This window comes from Tachysurus vachellii, chromosome 3 (genome assembly GCF_030014155.1).
Source record: "Tachysurus vachellii isolate PV-2020 chromosome 3, HZAU_Pvac_v1, whole genome shotgun sequence".
In the NCBI taxonomy this organism is placed as follows: Eukaryota; Metazoa; Chordata; class Actinopteri; order Siluriformes; family Bagridae; genus Tachysurus; species Tachysurus vachellii.
This window is the reverse complement of record NC_083462.1, coordinates 4692361-4712740: the sequence shown is the minus strand read 5'-3', so window position 1 is coordinate 4712740 and position 20380 is coordinate 4692361. Positions and strand designations below refer to the sequence as shown.

The following is a 20380-nucleotide window of genomic DNA, read 5'->3' as shown; positions in this document are numbered from 1 at the left end:
TCTCTCTCTCCTCTCTCTCTCTCATATTTCTCTCTCTCTCTCTCCTTCTCTCTCTCTCTCTCTCTCTCTCTCTCTCTCTCTCTCTCTCTCTTGTTCTCTCTCTCTCTCTCGTCCTCTCTCTCTCTCTCCTTCTCTCTCACTCGCTCTCATTTCTCTCTCTTGCTCATTTTGTCTCTCCTTCTCTCTCTCTCTCTCTCTCTCTCTCTCTCTCTCTCTCTCTCTCTCTCTCTCTCCCCAGACATCTCTTGGTGCGGCTCTGATATCCGCCGGCGCTCGGTTAAAGGTGCTCGATCTGAGCGATAACGCGTTCGGACCCGATGGCGTGAGAGGCATCGAGACTCTGTTGAAGAGCTCAGCGTGTCACACACTGCAGGAGCTGAGGCTTAACAACTGCGGCATGGGCATCGGGGGCGGAAAGGTGAGAGAAACGTCAAGGTGCTTTTTACACGTGTGTGCACAGCTGTTGTTCCAACAGCCTTCTGTGGTATCAGTGGTATTTGTCACAGCACTAAATTATGTCCTTATGATTCACTTCCACGTCACCAGATCCTGGCAGCGGCCCTGACGCAGTGCCACAAAGAGTCCAGTAAACTCGGCACTCCTCTGAGGCTGAAGGTCTTCATCGCAGGGAGGAACAGGCTGGAGAACGACGGAGCCACGGCGCTGGCTCAAGCCTTCCAAGTAACGTGAACTAACAAACCTCGACCTGTCTTAATGACACTTTTATATGTTGCTGTTACAAAAATATTATATCTTCATGCCCGCAGTTGATCGGCAGCCTGGAGGAGATCCACATGCCTCAGAATGGCATCAACCACCCCGGAGTGACGGCTCTCGCCGACGCCGTGCAGCACAACCTCCTGCTTCGAGTACTCAACCTCAACGACAACACCTTCACCAAGAAAGGAGCCGTTGCCATGGCGCAGGTGTGAACTTCATCATCATCATCATCATCACATTGTTCCGCATGCCTTCCTCTAATCAGATATAATGACAAAAAGCGAACAAGACTTTAGGAGCAATGAATAGAATTAGTCCGAGTTTTTAAGGAGATCGTCGGCGTAATCGTGGCGCTAATCATCAGGAAAATACTTTCATCCTCCTAAATTAGGAAGAGAAATACGAGGAACCGATGATTCAGTAATCTGTTGGTCACAAAGGATTATAGATAATGCTGTAAGTAGTGTCACTGCAAATGTGTGTGTGTGTGTGTGTGTGTCAGGCCCTGAAGCACCTCCGCAGCGTGCAGGTGATAAACTTTGGCGACTGTTTGGTTCGCTCTGAAGGAGCCTTAGCCTTAGCCGAGACTCTGAAAGACGGCCTTCCGATTCTCAAGGTACGTAAAATCTCATTAGATCAGTGGCTCAAATGCTAATCAGTGGACTATAGATGGGTTTATAGTAACTGGGAGAAGCTGGAATCACTCTACTGGTGTACATGTAAATGTAAGTAAGGGTCTATAGAAGTTCTCTTTACTTATTATATTAGGAGCTGAATCTGTCGTTCGGGGAGATCGCAGAAGAAGCAGCTCTGGAAGTCGCTAAAGCAGTGAAGCACAAAGACCAGCTGGAGAAACTCGACCTCAATGGTAACGTACAGAGACCTGAGTGTGCTTTTAAAATGTTTAATATATATTAACGATGTGTGTGTGTGTGTGTGTAGGTAACTGTATTGGTGAGGAAGGGTGTGAAAACCTCCGGGAGCTCATGCAGAACATGAACATGGGAGACCTACTGGCCTCTCTGAGGTACACGACGTTTATACAATAAAACATTCTAAAGATTATAAACTGACTGAAGAACGCCGTGACCTCACTTCCTGTGCTCCCAAACATTCCCTCACTCCGTGTACAGCGACGACGAAGGAGAGCCGGAGGATGACTACGATGATGGCGAAGATGATGAAGAGGAGGAGGAAGATGATGAGGACGAGAACAAGGAGGAGGAAGAGGACGAGGAAGATGAGGACGAGGAGGAGGACGACGAGGAAGACGGAGAAGACGAGCCCAGCTCTCTCACACAGGTTCTTGTTTTACGATGCACAAGACACGCCCCCTTTAGTGAGACTAATACACAAGACACGCCCCCTTTAGTGAGACTAATACACAAGACACGCCCCCTTTAGTGAGACTAATACACAAGACACGCCCCCTTTAGTGAGACTAATACACAAGACACGCCCCCTTTAGTGAGACTAATACACAAGACACGCCCCCTTTAGTGAGACTAACACACAAGACACGCCCCCTTTAGTGAGACTAACACACAAGACACGCCCCCTTTAGTGAGACTAATACACAAGACACGCCCCCTTTAGTGAGACTAATACACAAGACACGCCCCTTTAGTGAGACTAATACACAAGACACGCCCCCTTTAGTGAGACTAATACACAAGACACGCCCACTTTAGTGAGACTAATACACAAGACACGCCCCTTTCATGCAGTGGACACGCCCCCTTTAGTGAGACTACATTTTGCATACATTTACTCTTAGACTCCTCACTCCCTTTAGATAAATAAGCATGTGTGTGTTTGTGTGTGTGCGCAGATATCGACTCCACCTTCAGCCCCTCGTCCTCCAGACGTCTCGTCCTTCCTCTGTTTCCCGTCTCCAGAAAAACTACTGCGGCTCGGTGACCAGAGAGTCCAACTGCTCCAGAAACAGGTCTGTAGGAGTAAAACTTTAAGAAATAGACACCGAGATACCACCATGAGTTATTATTATACAGGATGTGTGTGTGTGTGTGTGTGTGTGTGTGTAGGTGGACGTGACAGATGTGAGTAAGACTGTAGAAGCCTTCCTGAAGATCTCGTCCGTGCATAAGGAGCGTGATCCTGACGTGAAGACAGCAGTGCTGGAGAGTGTTGGTACTGAACACAGTATCTCTCCATCCTGCTTTTATAGAGATCTGAACTGTAGTGTATGTAGTTCTAAAGCAGTAGTGTGTGTGTGTGTGTGTGTGTGTGTGTGTGTGTGTGTGTGTGTGTGTGTGTGTGTGTGTGTGTGTGTGTGTGTTTATTTCCAGATGCTGTTTTGAGTAAAGCCTTTTCAACTCCATCAGTCCAGACATTTAGTTTCATCTCTGCGTTACTAGTGATGCTTGGTCTATTAAAGGTACAACATGTACACACACACACACACCACACACACACACCACACACACACACCACACACACACATACCACACATACACAGTACACACACACACCACACACACACACACATACCACACATACACAGTACACACACACACACACATACACAGTACACACACACACACATACCACACATACACAGTACACACACACACACCACACATACAGTACACACACACATACCACACATACACAGTACACACACACACCACACACACACACACATACCACACATACACAGTACACACACACACACATACACAGTACACACACACACACATACCACACATACACAGTACACACACACACACCACACATACAGTACACACACACACCACACACACACATACCACACATACACAGTACACACACACACACATACCACACATACACAGTACACACACACACCACACACACACACACATACCACACATACACAGTACACACACACACACATACACAGTACACACACACACACATACCACACATACACAGTACACACACACACCACACATACACAGTACACACACACACCACACATACACAGTACACACACACCACACATACACAGTACACACACACACCACACATACACAGTACACACACACACCACACATACACAGTACACCACACACACACCCCACACACATACCACACATACACAGTACACACATAAACAGTACACAAACACACCACACACACACCACAAACACACCACACATACACAGTACACACACACACCACACACACACCACACGTACACACACACACCACACATACCACACATACACAGTACACACACACCACACATACACAGTACACACACACACCACACACACACCACACATACCACACATACACAGTACACACACACACCACACATACCACACATACACAGTACACACACATACCACACATACACAGTACACACACACACCACATACACAGTACACACACATACCACACATACACAGTACACACACACCCCACACACACACGTACCACACATACACAGTACACACACACACCACACATACACAGTACACACACACACACATACACAGTACACACACACACACATACCACACATACACAGTACACACACACACACCACACATACAGTACACACACACACCACACACACACATACCACACATACACAGTACACACACACACACACATACCACACATACACAGTACACACACACACCACACACACACACACATACCACACATACACAGTACACACACACACACATACACAGTACACACACACACACATACCACACATACACAGTACACACACACACACCACACATACACAGAACACACACACCACACATACACAGTACACACACACCACACATACACAGTACACACACACACCACACATACACAGTACACACACACACCACACATACACAGTACACCACACACACACCCCACACACATACCACACATACACAGTACACACATAAACAGTACACAAACACACCACACACACACCACAAACACACCACACATACACAGTACACACACACACCACACACACACCACACGTACACACACACACCACACATACCACACATACACAGTACACACACACCACACATACACAGTACACACACACACCACACACACACCACACATACCACACATACACAGTACACACACACACCACACATACCACACATACACAGTACACACACATACCACACATACACAGTACACACACACACCACATACACAGTACACACACATACCACACATACACAGTACACACACACCCCACACACACACGTACCACACATACACAGTACACACACACACCACACATACACAGTACACACACACACCACACACACACACCCCACACACACACACACACACCACACATACCACACATACACAGTACACACATACCACACATACACAGTACACACACATACCACACATACACAGTACACACACACACCACATACACAGTACACACACACCACACATACCACACATACACAGTACATACACAGTACACACACACCACACACACACACACATACCACACATACACAGTATACACACACCACACATACACAGTACATACACAATACACACACACTACACACACACATACCACACATACACAGTACACACACACACCAAACATACACAGTACATACACAGTACACACACACCACACACACACACCACACATACACAGTACACACCACACACACACACACACCACACATACACAGTACACACACACCACACATACACAGTACACACACACCAAACATACACAGTACATACACAGTACACACACACCACACACACACACCACACATACACAGTACACACCACACACACACACACACCACACATACACAGTACACACACACCACACATACACAGTACACAAACACACCACACATACACAGTACACACCACACACACACCACACATACCACACATACACAGTACACACACACACACACCACACATACACACCCCACACCACACCCCCGCACCACCTGCCCCACACACACCACACACACACACATTAGTTTCATCTCTGCGTTACTAGTGATGCTTGGTCTATTAAAGGTACAACACATACACAGTACACACACACACCACACTTACACAGTACATACACAGTACACACACACACATACCACACATACACAGTACACACACAAACACACCACACCCCCGCACCACCTGCCCCACACACACACCACACACACACATTAGTTTCATCTCTGCGTTACTAGTGATGCTTGGTCTATTAAAGGTACAACACATACACAGTACACACACACACCACACTTACACAGTACATACACAGTACACACACACACATACCACACATACACAGTACACACACAAACACACCACACCCCCGCACCACCTGCCCCACACACACACCACACACACACATTAGTTTCATCTCTGCATTACTAGTGATGCTTGGTCTATTAAAGGTACAACACATACACAGTACACACACACACACATACACAGTACACACACACACACCAGAATCAGAATCAGATTTATTAGCCAAGTGTGTTGACACACACAAGGAATTTGTTTCCAGCAGTTTGTGACTCTCAAAGGTACAGACATAAATAACACAATACTATACAATACACACATAAATAACACTATACTATACAATACACACATAAATAACACTATACTATACAATACACACATAAATAACACTATACTATACAATACACACATAAATAACACTATACTATACAATACACACATAAATAACACTATACTATACAATACACACATAAATAACACTATACTATACAATACACACATAAATAACACTATACTATACAATACACACATAAATAACACTATACTATACAATACACACATAAATAACACTATACTATACAACACACACATAAATAACACTATACTACACAATACACACATAAATAACACAATACTATACGAGACAAGACAGACGATGAGATACAATACAGACAGAATGAGTATTAAATATAAATACAGAATATATAACAGATCAGTTATGTACATAAAGTGTGAGAAGTGTAAATAACAATATTGTACAGTTTTGTGTTTTTTGTACACTATACAGCAGCAGTAGTGTGTGTAATATATACAGATGATGTGATGACTGACAGTCCTGATAATGCAGCACTTATAGATATGAAGCAGTGATTATAATTATGGTGAGGTGTTAATCAGGGTGATTGTCTGGGGAAACAAACTGTTCCTGTGTCTGGAAGTTTTAGTAAACAAGGAGCTGAAAGAGGTTGTGTCCAGGGTGTGAGGGGTCAGTGGTGATGTTTCCTGCCCGGTTTCTGGTTTCTGACTGTGAACCGTGGCTTGTTGTTACTGTATTAGCAGAAGGTTTTGGTTGGCACACAAACGTCTTCACAAAAACTGATGTACGATGTCACGGTGTCAGTCAGTTCATCCAGGCTGTCAGTTCAAGCCTCAAAGATACTCCAATCAGTGCAGTCAAAACAGTCTTGTAGTTCCTGCTTTGCCTCACTGGTCCGTCTCTTCACTGTTTTTACTACAGACAGTGGATGTTTCTGCCTGTATGTTGGAATAAGATGAACCAAGAGTGATCAGAGTTCCCCAAGGCTGCCCTGGGTACAGAGCGACATGCGTCCTTAGTGTGTAGCAATGATCCAGTGTATTTTTCTCCCTTGTGGGACAATTTATATGTTGTCTGTATTTTGGAACCACACACACACACACACCACACACACACAGACACACACCACTTAATCTTCTGAATGCTGTGACAAAGGTAAATATACATACACTGTTATTTTTGACTTCATATTGTGTGTTTTTTTTTTTTTTTTTTTCAGAGTGAGGACAAATTAAAACCCGTGCCGGTCGTACCAGGTCACCTGCAGTGTTTGGAGCACGCGGTGCAGCAGAAGTATTTCCCTAAAGAGCACATTGTTGTGCTGCATGCCTTTTTGTCCAGGTACACACACACACACACACACACACACACACACACACACACACACACACACACACACATAATGGACTTAAAACAACAACAGCTCACCATTAAGACTGTTAACAGCAAAGCTCCACTAGCCGTGATGATCAGGAGCCGTTAGTTTACAAACTTGCTTCTGTCTGTGTGTCCGTCTCTCTCTCTCTCTCCTCTATGTGTTCTCTCTCTCTCTCCTCTACGTGTTCTCTCTCTCTCTCTCTCTCTCTCTCTCTCTCCTCTGTGTCTTTCTTCTAGACAAAACAAGTCCTTGGACTCATGCATCAGCGCTCGAGACAGCCTTCGCACCACTCTGCAGAGACTGCTGCCTGAGAGCTAAAGACACCCCCCCCCACACACACACACACACACACACACTCTCTCTCTCTCTGGATGTCTCTCATACCTTTTTGTGTTGGAGGATATTGGGACTGAAAGTTAATGTTTTAACAGCATCTCCTACAGGACTTCAGGACTTCACACACACGTAATGAACTCATCTCAGCATGATTAATAAAACAGGTCTATGTAAAAGTACAACCTACAAAAATAAAAGTTTTCTGTGCTCTTTTTTTTCTGGAATCTTTTCACTCATTCATTGTAAAGCTTGTGATTAAATACAAAGACAGTAACCTGGTGCCTTAAGTCACACCTGTAGTACACAATAAATATTCTTTATCTTTAATTAAGATCATCTTATGGGTGAGAAGGTGCGTCGATAACATTTGACTAGTTTGATCACTTGTTGGACGAATCGTTTCGCTTGGCTAAATCGTGGGTCAATCGCGTTGTAGCAGCGTAGCGGGTTAGCCGAGAGCTTCAGAGAGATCGTTTGGATTATAAACATCGATACGGCGCTCAAGACGAAAGACAGGACGCTACGGTTTCCACAATTAGATTGTTTTTATGTTTTGGTCTTTCTTTACGTCCCTCCAAGACGACAAACTGTCTGGTAAGTGGAGCTCTATCGTAACTGCATTGTGCTAAAAGCTAAACGTGTGCTGCTTTTAACGCACGTGTTAATTAGCTAACGGCTTCAGTTTAGTATGTACTGAAATGTAGCGACTTTTAATGCCGTCGAACATCCCACTGTGCTGCACGTATACGCCGGATATTTGTTACTGTGTTTATAGCTGCTATAACGTAAGTGTGAACAGGAAGCTCGTTTCTCAGACATTACTGGCTGTAAATACTGTAAATGGCTTCATGGTGTCATTGCAGTGTTTATTATTTTATTTAGGTTTAAAATTGTAAATGCTGTGTGAGAACGTACTGTACATGCAAACTCTATTTGGACAGGGAATATGTGTGAGATATAACCACAAGTTGCACCACTAGCTCAACCACTAGATGGCACTGTAATGCTACCCCACACACACACACACACATGCTCGGTGTGTGACGGACGGCTGGCCCATATTAAGACACCACGGGATGGAGTGTCCATATTAAGACAAAGACCATATTAAGACAATGGGAGACGGCAGGTCTTCTGCGAAAGACCCTGAACTTTGTCACGTCTGTTTGCTGAGTGATGGAACGTTTTGGATGCAATGTGTGTTCAGTGACTCAGTACCAGTACTCAGTACGTGTGTGTGATTGTGTGTGTGTGTTTGTGTGTGTGTATATGTATGTGCGTGTGTGTGTGTGTGATTTTAGTGCTTGTTTTTTTGCCCAAGCTCACAAACTAGCTTGTGAAAGCTCACTGACAATTTTGCAACTTCTTTAATTCTATTCATGTCATTTCGTTTCCCATTTTTAAGTCGATTCAGACTAATATTTCAGCCTCCATGTAAGGTGTAAAACACTCTGACGTGTCCTGGTCTAGGACATTAATCAATGACCAGACTCAGGTTGATTTATTTCTCAGTAACCTCACATCATGATTTATTTCGTTATTTATTAGCCTGGAAGAATGTTTTCACATTATTTCCTGTGGATGAGGATAGTTGCAAGCCAGTGACTTCTGCCTCGGCCCCGAGCCCGGAAAAATAGAGCGGGTTGTATCAGGAATAAAATGTGACAAATTTATCATGTGACTTGACAGTAACAGAGATGGAGGTAGCAGAGATGAGGATGTTGAGGTTCTCTTTAGGAGTGACGAGGATGGACAGGATTAATAACGAGGACATCAGAGGGACGGCTCAGGTTGGCTGTTTTGGGGACAAGGACAGAGAGACTAGATTGAGATGGTTTGGACATGTACAGAGGAGGGAGATGGTTATATTGGTAGAAGGATGTTGGAGATGGAGCTGCAGGTAAGAGGTCAAGATGAAGAACAAAGAGGAGATATATGGATGTGTTTAATGAGGACATGAAGGTAACTGCTGTGAGAGTAGAGTATGATGAGGATGATGAGGATAGAGTTAGGTGGAAACAGATGTGGTGACCCAGAACAGGAAAAGACCAAAGAAGAAAAAGATATATAAAGAAAATACTTTCCTACATTTGCTCCCACTTGCTTGCTCACCCTGGAATTTAAAAGCCTCAGGGTGGCTGTGGTGTTTTCTTGTCCATGCTGAGGTAGCTTCAAACAAACCCTGATGCAGATTCTTCTTGCCCATCGTTGCCCATCCTGAGGCTTCTTATTGCCCATTGTTGCCCATCCTGAGGCTTCTTATTTCCCATCGTTGCCCATCCTGAGGCTTCTTATTGCCCATCGTTGCCCATCCTGAGGCTTCTTATTGCCCATCGTTGCCCATCCTGGGGCTTCTTATTGCCCATCATTGCCCATCCTGTGGCTTCTTCTTGCCCATCATTGCCCATCCTGAGGCTTCTTCTTGCCCAGCGTTGCCCATCCTGAGGTTTCTTATTGCCCAGCGTTGCCCATCCTGGGGCTTCTTATTGCCCATCATTGCCCATCCTGTGGCTTCTTCTTGCCCATCATTGCCCATCCTGAGGCTTCTTCTTGCCCATCCTGAGGCTTCTTCTTGCCCATCCTGAGGCTTCTTCTTGAACATCCTGAGACTTCTTCTTGCCCATCGTTGCCCATCCTGAGGCTTCTTATTGCCCATCATTGCCCATCCTGAGGCTTCTTCTTGCCCATCGTTGCCCATCCTGAGGCTTCTTATTGCCCAGCGTTGCCCATCCTGAGGCTTCTTCTTGCCCACCCTGGAGTACAACCCCCTGTTGTTAATAGCCTGAGCTGAATTGATGAACTTTCCTCCACTCACATGTGGCATGCCAACTACAGGCTTGTCATTACAGCGCTGCACCACTAGATGCCCCTCACATACCCTATCACACACTCTCACTCGGTGCCTCAGTGTGTGACGGACGGCTGGCCCATATTAAGACACCACGGGATGGAGTGTCCATATTAAGACAAAGACCATATTAAGACAATGGGAGACGGCAGGTCTTCTGCGAAAGACCCTGAACTTTGTCACGTCTGTTTGCTGAATAACAGAACATTCTGGATGCAATGTGTGTTCAGTGACTCAGTTCAGTACGTTTCACCTCCACACGTTACTTCAGAGGGTAAAAATAAAAAATACATAGATACAAGATGAATAAATTAACACCCAACTAGATGTGTATGTTTGCTGTAAAAGAACTAAAAGTAATTGCTCTTCAGGACCTTATTAGAACTTACAGCGTATTTAAACCTACGCTGTTAAATCCTGGATTCTGATTGGTTAGAAGGTGTTGATTAGTTTTCTAACACAGCAGCTCTAACAGCCGCAAGTCACGTGTTTGTTTATTTATAATTATTTAATGTACTTGTTCTAGTCCCTTTATCTTTTCTATAGTAATGACTCGCACAGGGATGAACGTACAGTATAGTCACTGGTACAGAGAAATGTTCTCTGAGACGTTTATTAACATTTATAATATTTATTAAGTCTGGTGCTCTTAATCTTTCAAAGCAACGTTTGAGAAAGACTAACTATTGCTGTGTCATGTGTTTCCTCTGTGTGAGTGTGTGAGAGAGGAGTGTGTTCAGTTCTGTCCTCTTATCAGTGTCTGTAAAAACCCTGAACGCATGATAACGACGAGGACATGGTGCGTGTCGAGTGTCCGATACGGGAATTCAGCTAGACGTCACACACGTCACATAACCAGATGTTAATTACTAATTTACATCACAGCCCTGAACCTTCACCAGGGAGCCACCAAGGAAGAAAAACGTCTCATTAATAAATGAACTCGTTTATGTCATGAAATGAGCAGAAATCTGACCGCTAATCTTTTTAAACGATTAGCTTTACTGCTAGCATGAACGGTTTTAAAGCAATGTATCTATTCCTCACTGTAGACCGAGATGTCTATCAGGTCTGTGGTAGTCTAGTGTTTAAGGTGTTGGGCTACCAATCGGAAGGTTGTGAGTTCGATTCCTACGTCCACCAAGCTGCCACTGCTGGGCCCCTGAGCAAGGCCCTTAACCCTCAATTGGTCAGTTGTATAAAATAGAGATAAAATGTAAGTCACTCTGGATTAAGGACGTCAGAGTGGTTTACGTGCTAGCAGGTGTGAATGCTTCAGCTACTTTCTGGAATATTCATATGGAGGTGAACTAAATTTGGAGCCAGAAATTTTCATGAGAATGGAATGAAGAATCAGTGACGGAGATTTTGCTTTTGGATCACGTTGAAAGTCTGGAGTCCTTCATTTAAATTGGAAATAAATAAAAGTTTATAATATTTACAATGAAGGAAATAAACCCCTGAGATTTGACCTGTTTGTGTTTTCTCTGTTTCTCACATTGTGTAACATCTAATACTTAACACCATGTGTAACATCTAATACTTAACACTTTGTGTAACATCTAATACTTAACACTTTGTGTAACATCTAATACTTAACACTGTGTGTAACATCTAATACGTAACACCGTGTGTAACATCTAATACTTTACACTTTGTGTAACATCTAATACTTAACACTTTGTGTAACATCTAATACTTAACACTTTGTGTAACATCTAATACTTAACACTGTGTGTAACATCTAATACGTAACACCGTGTGTAACATCTAATACTTAACACCTTGTGTAACATCTAATTCTTAACACCTTGTGTAACATCTAATACTTTACACTTTGTGTAGCATCTAATACTTAACACTTTGTGTGACATCTAATACTTAACACCATGTGTAACATCTAATACTTAACACTGTGTGTAACATCCAATTATTAACATTTTGTATAACATCTAATACTTAACACTTTGTGTAACATCTAATTCTTAACACCTTGTGTAACATCTAATACTTAACACCTTGTGTAACATCTAATACTTAACACATATCGGTGTGTTACCCACGTACCCACATACCCACATATGGGATTGTCTTTGATGTAATACAGTCTGAGAAAACGTCAATTTCAGGAACAATTTTTAGTAAAAATCAATAAATAATAATAATAATAAAAAAACGTAGTCGTCTCCTTTTACGGTTGAGTTTATTGAAATCGTATTGCTGCAAAACCCGTAGCTGAAAATGAAAACACTTTCAGATCTGTTCATATTTCATAAACAGAAGATTTGATGTACGTGTTAAGCAGTGAGTGTTTTGCAGTCTGCTCCGTGGTTCACGTCCTCCTCTGATAAACCACCTCGGATGAGAGTCGAAAGGTTTTTACCATTTTTGTTATGATGTAAAACAAACTACTACAAAAACTTCTTAATACTAAACAACTGCTAACAATTTCCTGAAACTGCTAATACTAACATTAACTAAACTAATACTACTATTAAAAAAATACTGCTTCTAAACCGACTGAACTACAGCTAGTAAAACTATTACTAAAAGTACTAATACAAAAAAAACTATTATTACTAAAACTGAACAGCTAAAGATGCACAGTTCTGCTACTAAAACTAACACAAGCTACTTTTTACAAATAAACTACAGCTATTTCTAAAAGCTAACACTACTAGTGTGAACCTATTATGAAAAGAACAACTATTGCTTCTAAACCTACCACAAACACCAATAAATGTTCTGCTGCTGTTAAAACTCATGCAATTACTAACACTTTAAATATTTACTGCTACTAAAACTACATCTAAAAAACACTATTATTAGTAACAGGCTCATGAGGGATTTACTAAGTGTTTTTGTTCTCACTACTACATATATAAAAGTCAACATAGTCACAATCCTGAAGTCACAAGTGTTTACATGATGTTCTGAAATTCAGCCAGATGTTTTTATTCATGTGTCAAACTGCGCACGCAGACACACCAGTGAAGCAGAAACCTCTCTCTGATAAGATCCCAGTTCCTGCTGGATAACGCTTCTGTAACAACCAGAGGTTTATCTGTAGGTCAGGTTAACATGTCTGGGGCTGGAAATAACCACCCTCACTCACTCACTCTCTCACTCATTCAGTCATCTTCTACCGCTTATCCGAACTACCTCGGGTCACGGGGAGCCTGTGCCTATCTCAGGCGTCATCGGGCATCAAGGCAGGATACACCCTGGACGGAGTGCCAACCCATCACAGGGCACACACACACACTCATTCACTCACACAATCACACACTACGGACAATTTTCCAGAGATGCTAATCAACCTACCATGCATGTCTTTGGACCGGGGGAGGAAACCGGAGTACCCGGAGGAAACCCCCGAGGCACGGGGAGAACATGCAAACTCCACACACACAAGGTGGAGGCGGGAATCGAACGAAATAACCACAAGGATGATAAATTAATTCATCTTTTATTAGCAGGTTAGAAAGCGGACGTGTAAAAAAATAATCAATATATTAATATAACTTACTTCAATGTTATAATAAAAGGAATAAATTATTATCCTGAGACATTTTCTTCTTGTATTGATACACACACACACACACACACACACACACACACACACACACACACACACACACACACACACACACACACACACACACACGACTGAAATGTCACATCACAGCTCTGTTCTACATCAAATACGCTAGCGATGAATTCTCTGAATTCTGATTGGCCAGACGCTGTTCCATTAACTTTCTGTCAGAGTTTAACAGAAGGAGTTTAACATTTATAACATTTACTAAGGAGGCTCCAGCGTTCTGACTGCTGAGGGAAAGAGCGTTTATAGCTGCCGTAAGCTGTTCTGACAGTTTGCTTTTGTTCACATTTTCTTGTCTTTATTCAATCAAACCTTTTTGCACGTTCAGACTTTAGACAAAGGAACAATGGCAAAGCTGAAGAACGTTTTCCCTCCTCCTCACACGACGACGGAGTTTCCAGGCGTTTACCGAACCTGAAGCGTTCGTTCTCCGACTCCTGCGCTCTCTCAGAATCCTCAGCAAACGATGGCTTCATATTTCAGTCTCCTCTCCGTTTCACCCTCTGCTCCAATCCCCTGTTCATCTTTTATCTGTTTTTTCTTCATTTCTGATTCTGTCTCTCTTTCTCAGGATTTGAGGCCCATTCGAGCCATGAGCTGCTCGTACACGGTCCACGCCATCGCCGCCATCATCGTCCTGCGGAGGCAGCGGGGCACGGCACCACGGAAAAACCCTGACAAGCCCTGCTCCTGAACCACACACACACACACACACACACACACAGAGATTAGGAAAACAGGTCATACATTTATGATGACGTAACCGAGAGCGAGCGAACGTTAAAACATCACATGGTTCCAGTCGGTGTACTAAAGTAACCCTGAGCGCTGAGATCTCAAGACCGAGTGAATGGCGTCATTAACCTTTGTCCTGTTAACTACAGGGTGAAAAGATCATTTACTTTAAACAGCTTTTAATGCATGAACAGAATTCTCAGTACGATGGCTAACAATTTAACTGTAAATGTGAACTGAAAAGGATAAAAAGTCCATTCAGCTAAACACGACATCACAAACTCTGGGCTAATTGTGTACGAGTACGTCGAGGTGTGTGTCTCGTAGTCACCGATTTCACCATGGTGTTTGTCCTGATAGCAGTACTCATGCAATCGAGCGAGACAGATATGACTAGCATGGAGGTGGAGGGAGCAGAAGTTACCTTGTAGATGTAGGTGAGAACGTCTGTGCTCCTTCTGAACTGCTGAGGATTCACCTGCATGTGAGTCTTCACCACATCTGCAGGCTGTGTGAGCAGGGAGGCCGACACGCCGGCCCCGACGCCACAGCTGAAGTTAGCCAGTGGAGCGTACGCTGACTCGCTTATCTCTAAAACACACACACGGTTAGCTCTCTCAAAACTGGGCAGAATTTAAACTCTTAACTAAACACACATGCTTTAGTGAGGACCAGCCAAATGTCTTTACAACCTTCAGTATCTTCTGTATTTTATATTACACACACACACACACACACACACTCACACACACACACACAGGTACTGACCATGAGGCAGTGTGTTCTTGGCCTGGCTGTAGAACATAAGGTAGATCCCAGAGAAGGGAGCATCTCGGAGCAAAGTGGCGGTGAGCCCGGAGAACAGCGCTCTCGGCCCCTCCACCTGACACACACTGCGCAGAGCTCCTACTACACTGCTGTAGTTATAACGCCCGCTCTGTATGTACAACACACACATCAGTACTGTTCATATGTATTCTGTGTGTGTGATGTGTGTATTTTTATCACTCATCACAAACAATACAGTAAAACAGATGTACACACACACACACACACACACACACACACACGTCATGATTCACAGTCGCACCTCGAAGCGTGTTTTGATGACTGTAACTGGCAGCATGCAGACTCCCGCTACACACCGAGCTCCGGCACCCAGCAGCACAGCCTCCACAGGACGCGGCGCTCGGTCACCGAAGAACCGCTGCTTCACACTGTAGTACGTGCTGAAGTAGATTCCCACCCCGGGGATACATCGTACAAATGACTACATCACACACACAGACCAAGGTAATGTTGGTACAATGCAGGACATTCATGTACTTAATGTCCTAAAGTTTGTGCACCGCTGATCTTCACACCCTTATCTGCTTGTTGAACATCTCATTTCAAATCTTACTCAAAGATCAGTTCCATGATTCTTTTCAAAGTTAGGGGATCATATATGGGTGTGATGGGCAGGGGTGCACATACTTTTGGCTCTATAGTATGTGTAAGTCACTTACAGGTGATACTCCCTTCCAAAGACCTAGCAGATTCTCGGTCCTCACAACAGTGAGTAATATGGTTACCATGCCAACGCTTCCTGAGCTAAAACACAGAAAGAAGCCAATCACGATCCAAGTTACACACTGAAGCCCCACCTACCAGATCCACTGTACCCACTCAAGATTCCGGTTCCCACCCACGATAGAAATATAACCAATAGGACAGCAGTTCCTCACTGTAACCAACTGCGCCATGCTCCCCACCCCTAATTTCATGGTGACCAATCAGAGCGCAGTCCATTATCTTAGGTAAATGATCTTGTGTTGTGTAGAACTTCTACAACTTTGTGTGTGTCTCTCACCCAGGATGTACACTCTTCTGTATGGTCTGTAGACGCGTCTTCACAAGATCCAGCGGCTGGAACAGCAGAGCGGAGCAGGTTCCACTCAGAGAACCACACATGAAGGCTTTAATCACAGGGTGAGCCTGTACACACACACACACACACACACACACACACAAAATTAGCAGACGTCTTTATCCAGAGCGATTTACATTTTATCTCATTTTTATACAACTGAGCAATTGAGAGTTAAGGGCCTTGCTCAGGGGCCCAGCAGTGGCAGCTTGGTTGACGTAGGAATCGAACCCACAACCTTCCAATTGGTAGGCTAACACACACACACAGCAAGCTATTGAGAGAGTATCTAGTCTATGATGCCGTGTGTGTGTGTGTGTGTGTGTGTGTGTGTGTGTGTGTGTGTACGCACCATCAGGGTTAAATATTGAAAGAGTGCTGGGGGGAACATCTGCCCCATTTAGCCCAGTGTGTACTCTTGGGCATGAGCGTTAGAGACCAAACAAGCACACACTACAATCACAACATCCTCTACACACACACACACACACACACACACAGTCACATGACTAACAGGGAGGCCGTCACAACAGCGACTGACCCACTGGCTGCCTCTGTGTAGAGTTTACTTGTCACTTTATGTTATAATGATTCTTGGGGACTTTAATAAAGCAAATCTCTCCAGTGAACTGAAAATACAGACAGCATGTTACACGTCCCACCAGAGACAGTAATATACTGTAACGCAACAACCAATGAAAAAAAAACATAACCTGGAATTGTTCAGCATCACTTTGAGCACAGAGTAAGTCATGATCTCCTGTTGTAATGTTACAACTAATTCACAACTTGTTTGACACAAACAATGACATTGTGACTGCTGTTAGAGACGTTTCCCAGATCATCAGCATGAGTTTCTCATGAGTGTCTGTAACTTAGCTAACAGTTTTACAGCTGGTTCACTGACAACACCTGCTCAGAACAAGTAGTCTAGGGCCAGTGGTTCTCAAACTGGGGGCCCTGAGATGGTGAAACTTGAGAGCCCTGATATTGTTCATTCATTCATTCATTCATTCATTCATTCATTCATCTTCTACCACTTATCCGAACTACCTCGGGTCACGGGGAGCCTGTGCCTATCTCAGGCGTCATCGGGCATCAAGGCAGGATACACCCTGGACGGCGTGCCAACCCATCGCAGGGCACACACACACACACTCTCATTCACTCACACAATCACACACTACGGACAATTTTCCAGAGACGCCAATCAACCTACCATGCATGTCTTTGGACCGGGGGAGGAAACCGGAGTACCCGGAGGAAACCCCCGAGGCACGGGGAGAACATGCCAACTCCACACACACAAGGTGGAGGCGGGAATCGAACCCACAACCCTGAGGTGTGAGGCGAACGTGCTAACCACTAAGACACCGTGACCCCCTCCTTGATATTGTTATGATTAAATAAATAAATAAATAAATAAATAGATAGAAGCAAGCCACACACTTACCACAGAAATCTCCATGATGGCAGCAGAGACGTGAACCAGGCTGAAGTGTCTCCTGAGGCTTTTCTGCTTATCCTGAGTAAAACAAACTACTTACTTGTACTTAGTTGTACATACTGACGTTCGTACTGATGACTGGAGTAAGATGACTGTGCGACTCAGTATAAATAGAGGAGGGGGCGGAGCAAGAGGAGGCGTGGAGGGCCGGCCCTCAGAACTCCGCGTTTGATTGGCTTTTCGACAGAGATATGCAAATTACCTTAAACTAACTGAACTAAACACCCGACTGGAGCTCGTGCGTTTCTTTATTTCTTTATAAAGAGCAAATAGGGTAAAAATTCAGGTGTTTTTATATCAATGATAATAAAATATATATATTTTTTTAGGTATTAAGGAAAATATATTGTTCACTTCAGAATCAGGTTTATAGGTCAAGCGGGTTGAAGCACACACGGAATTTGGTTAGTGAATCGAGTGAATCGAGTGAATCGAGTGAATCTTTTTTTTTTTTTTTTTCCCCAGACAACAGCGACACCCAGAGTTTAATAAAGGAAGCGCATGTAACTGTGAGGCAAAACTGAACTATCACCAGATCTTCTTCTTCAACTGGTGTTTTGAAACCTTTCCAGATATAAAGTCCAAATATTTTCACATCCAGTGCTTTGACTAAGACAGTGTTCGTAAAATGTTATAAAGACGTGGCAAAAGTCACGAACCGTACAAGGTGTAAAAACACAAACTGTACACAAACACAGATAGCTTTGTGCAAAAGAACAAAAAAGTGTGCACAAGTATCTGCGACAAATGAATTTAACATTTTCATCCATTAAAAGCTTTAACACCCAATATTCATGTTAAAGCTTTTAATGGATGAAAATGTTAAATTCATTTGTCGCAGATATTTGTGCACACTTTTTTGCTCTTTTGCACAAACTGTCCATCAACCGTTTTGCACATATTGTACAATATCTCAGTCATTTTGCACATACTGTACAATATTTCAGTCATTTGCTGTTTTTGCACAATTCTATATATTATCTCAAGGACCTGCTGCTAAGAAACTGTGTGCATTCTAGTATTACTGCACGAAATATTGTTTGAACATTCAGTATTTACATTCAGTATTTACATTCAGTATTTACAGTACATACAGTAGCTATTTACACTGGTCGGTTGGCGCTGTTTATGTTTACTTTTTATTGTCTTTTGTGTATTGTATTTTTTTTTGTATTGTCTTGTAACTTTTTGTCCTGCACTGTCTTGTCTGTCTTTTGTCCTGCACTGATTGCACCAGGTTGCACAGATGCACTTTATGTATCTAGGACTAACTTACTAGGTCCTTATAGCCCTGTCTTTGTTCTATGTAACACCCTGGTCCTAGAGAAACGTTGTCTCATGTCATTGTGTACTGTAACAGTTATATATGGTTGTAATGACAATAAAAGCTTCTTGACTTGACTTGAGATCCCCAGTGTTCTTCACGTTCTTCTTCATCATCATCATCACCACAGTTTGAACACTGCTGTGTAAACCACACACACACACACACACACACTGATATACGCAGGCTTTAAAGGTGCCCTTCCACACAAAACCGTCTTCACTTGTATTTTTTGATATGTGTTAGGTCCATATGTGTTTGTGTTGTGTCGTGAATGTGAAAACGCACTGTTACCTCCCCGGTCAGTTCTAGTCACTTAAAAGAAATAAGGGGAGAAATCAGGTCAGTTGGAAAAGCTGGTCACTCTGACGTCAGAGTGACTGAGCTCATTACTATTCATGAGCTCTCCCACTTGAGACCACG

The 20380-nt window shown here is 43.4% G+C and overlaps 2 protein-coding genes across 2 annotated transcripts in view; one reads left to right on the top strand and one right to left on the bottom strand.

The window, feature by feature from the left end:
• rangap1a (RAN GTPase activating protein 1a) overlaps positions 1-8254 on the top strand; it is an 11119-nt gene extending 2865 nt beyond the window's left edge. The window contains exons 5-16 of the mRNA XM_060865435.1: positions 239-418; positions 547-681; positions 768-926; positions 1223-1336; positions 1489-1588; positions 1663-1747; positions 1854-2022; positions 2552-2668; positions 2766-2871; positions 3030-3118; positions 7536-7657; positions 7931-8254. Coding sequence (XP_060721418.1) covers positions 239-418; positions 547-681; positions 768-926; positions 1223-1336; positions 1489-1588; positions 1663-1747; positions 1854-2022; positions 2552-2668; positions 2766-2871; positions 3030-3118; positions 7536-7657; positions 7931-8012 — 1458 coding nt within the window. The 3' untranslated portion in view covers positions 8013-8254. The remainder of the gene's footprint in view (positions 1-238; positions 419-546; positions 682-767; positions 927-1222; positions 1337-1488; positions 1589-1662; positions 1748-1853; positions 2023-2551; positions 2669-2765; positions 2872-3029; positions 3119-7535; positions 7658-7930) is intronic.
• A 6077-nt stretch (positions 8255-14331) lies between these two features.
• Positions 14332-18715, bottom strand: slc25a38a (solute carrier family 25 member 38a). The gene is made up of 7 exons (XM_060865428.1): positions 18580-18715; positions 17070-17194; positions 16726-16810; positions 16308-16487; positions 15986-16154; positions 15642-15808; positions 14332-15172 (listed from the first exon to the last, which is right to left on the bottom strand). The coding sequence occupies exons 1-7, from the start codon at positions 18592-18594 to the stop codon at positions 15050-15052; spliced, it is 864 nt and encodes a 287-aa protein (XP_060721411.1). The 5' UTR covers positions 18595-18715; the 3' UTR covers positions 14332-15049.
• Between the last annotated feature and the right edge of the window lie 1665 nt (positions 18716-20380).

Bases quoted from the DNA above. Each gene is read 5' to 3' on its own strand.
- slc25a38a (XM_060865428.1), bottom strand. The intron at 16,811-17,069 runs GTGAGAGACACA...TCTGTGTTTTAG, and splicing joins CAGAAGAGTGTACATCCTGG to CTCAGGAAGCGTTGGCATGG. The intron at 15,809-15,985 runs GTCAGTACCTGT...TGTGTGTTTTAG, and splicing joins CAAGAACACACTGCCTCATG to AGATAAGCGAGTCAGCGTAC.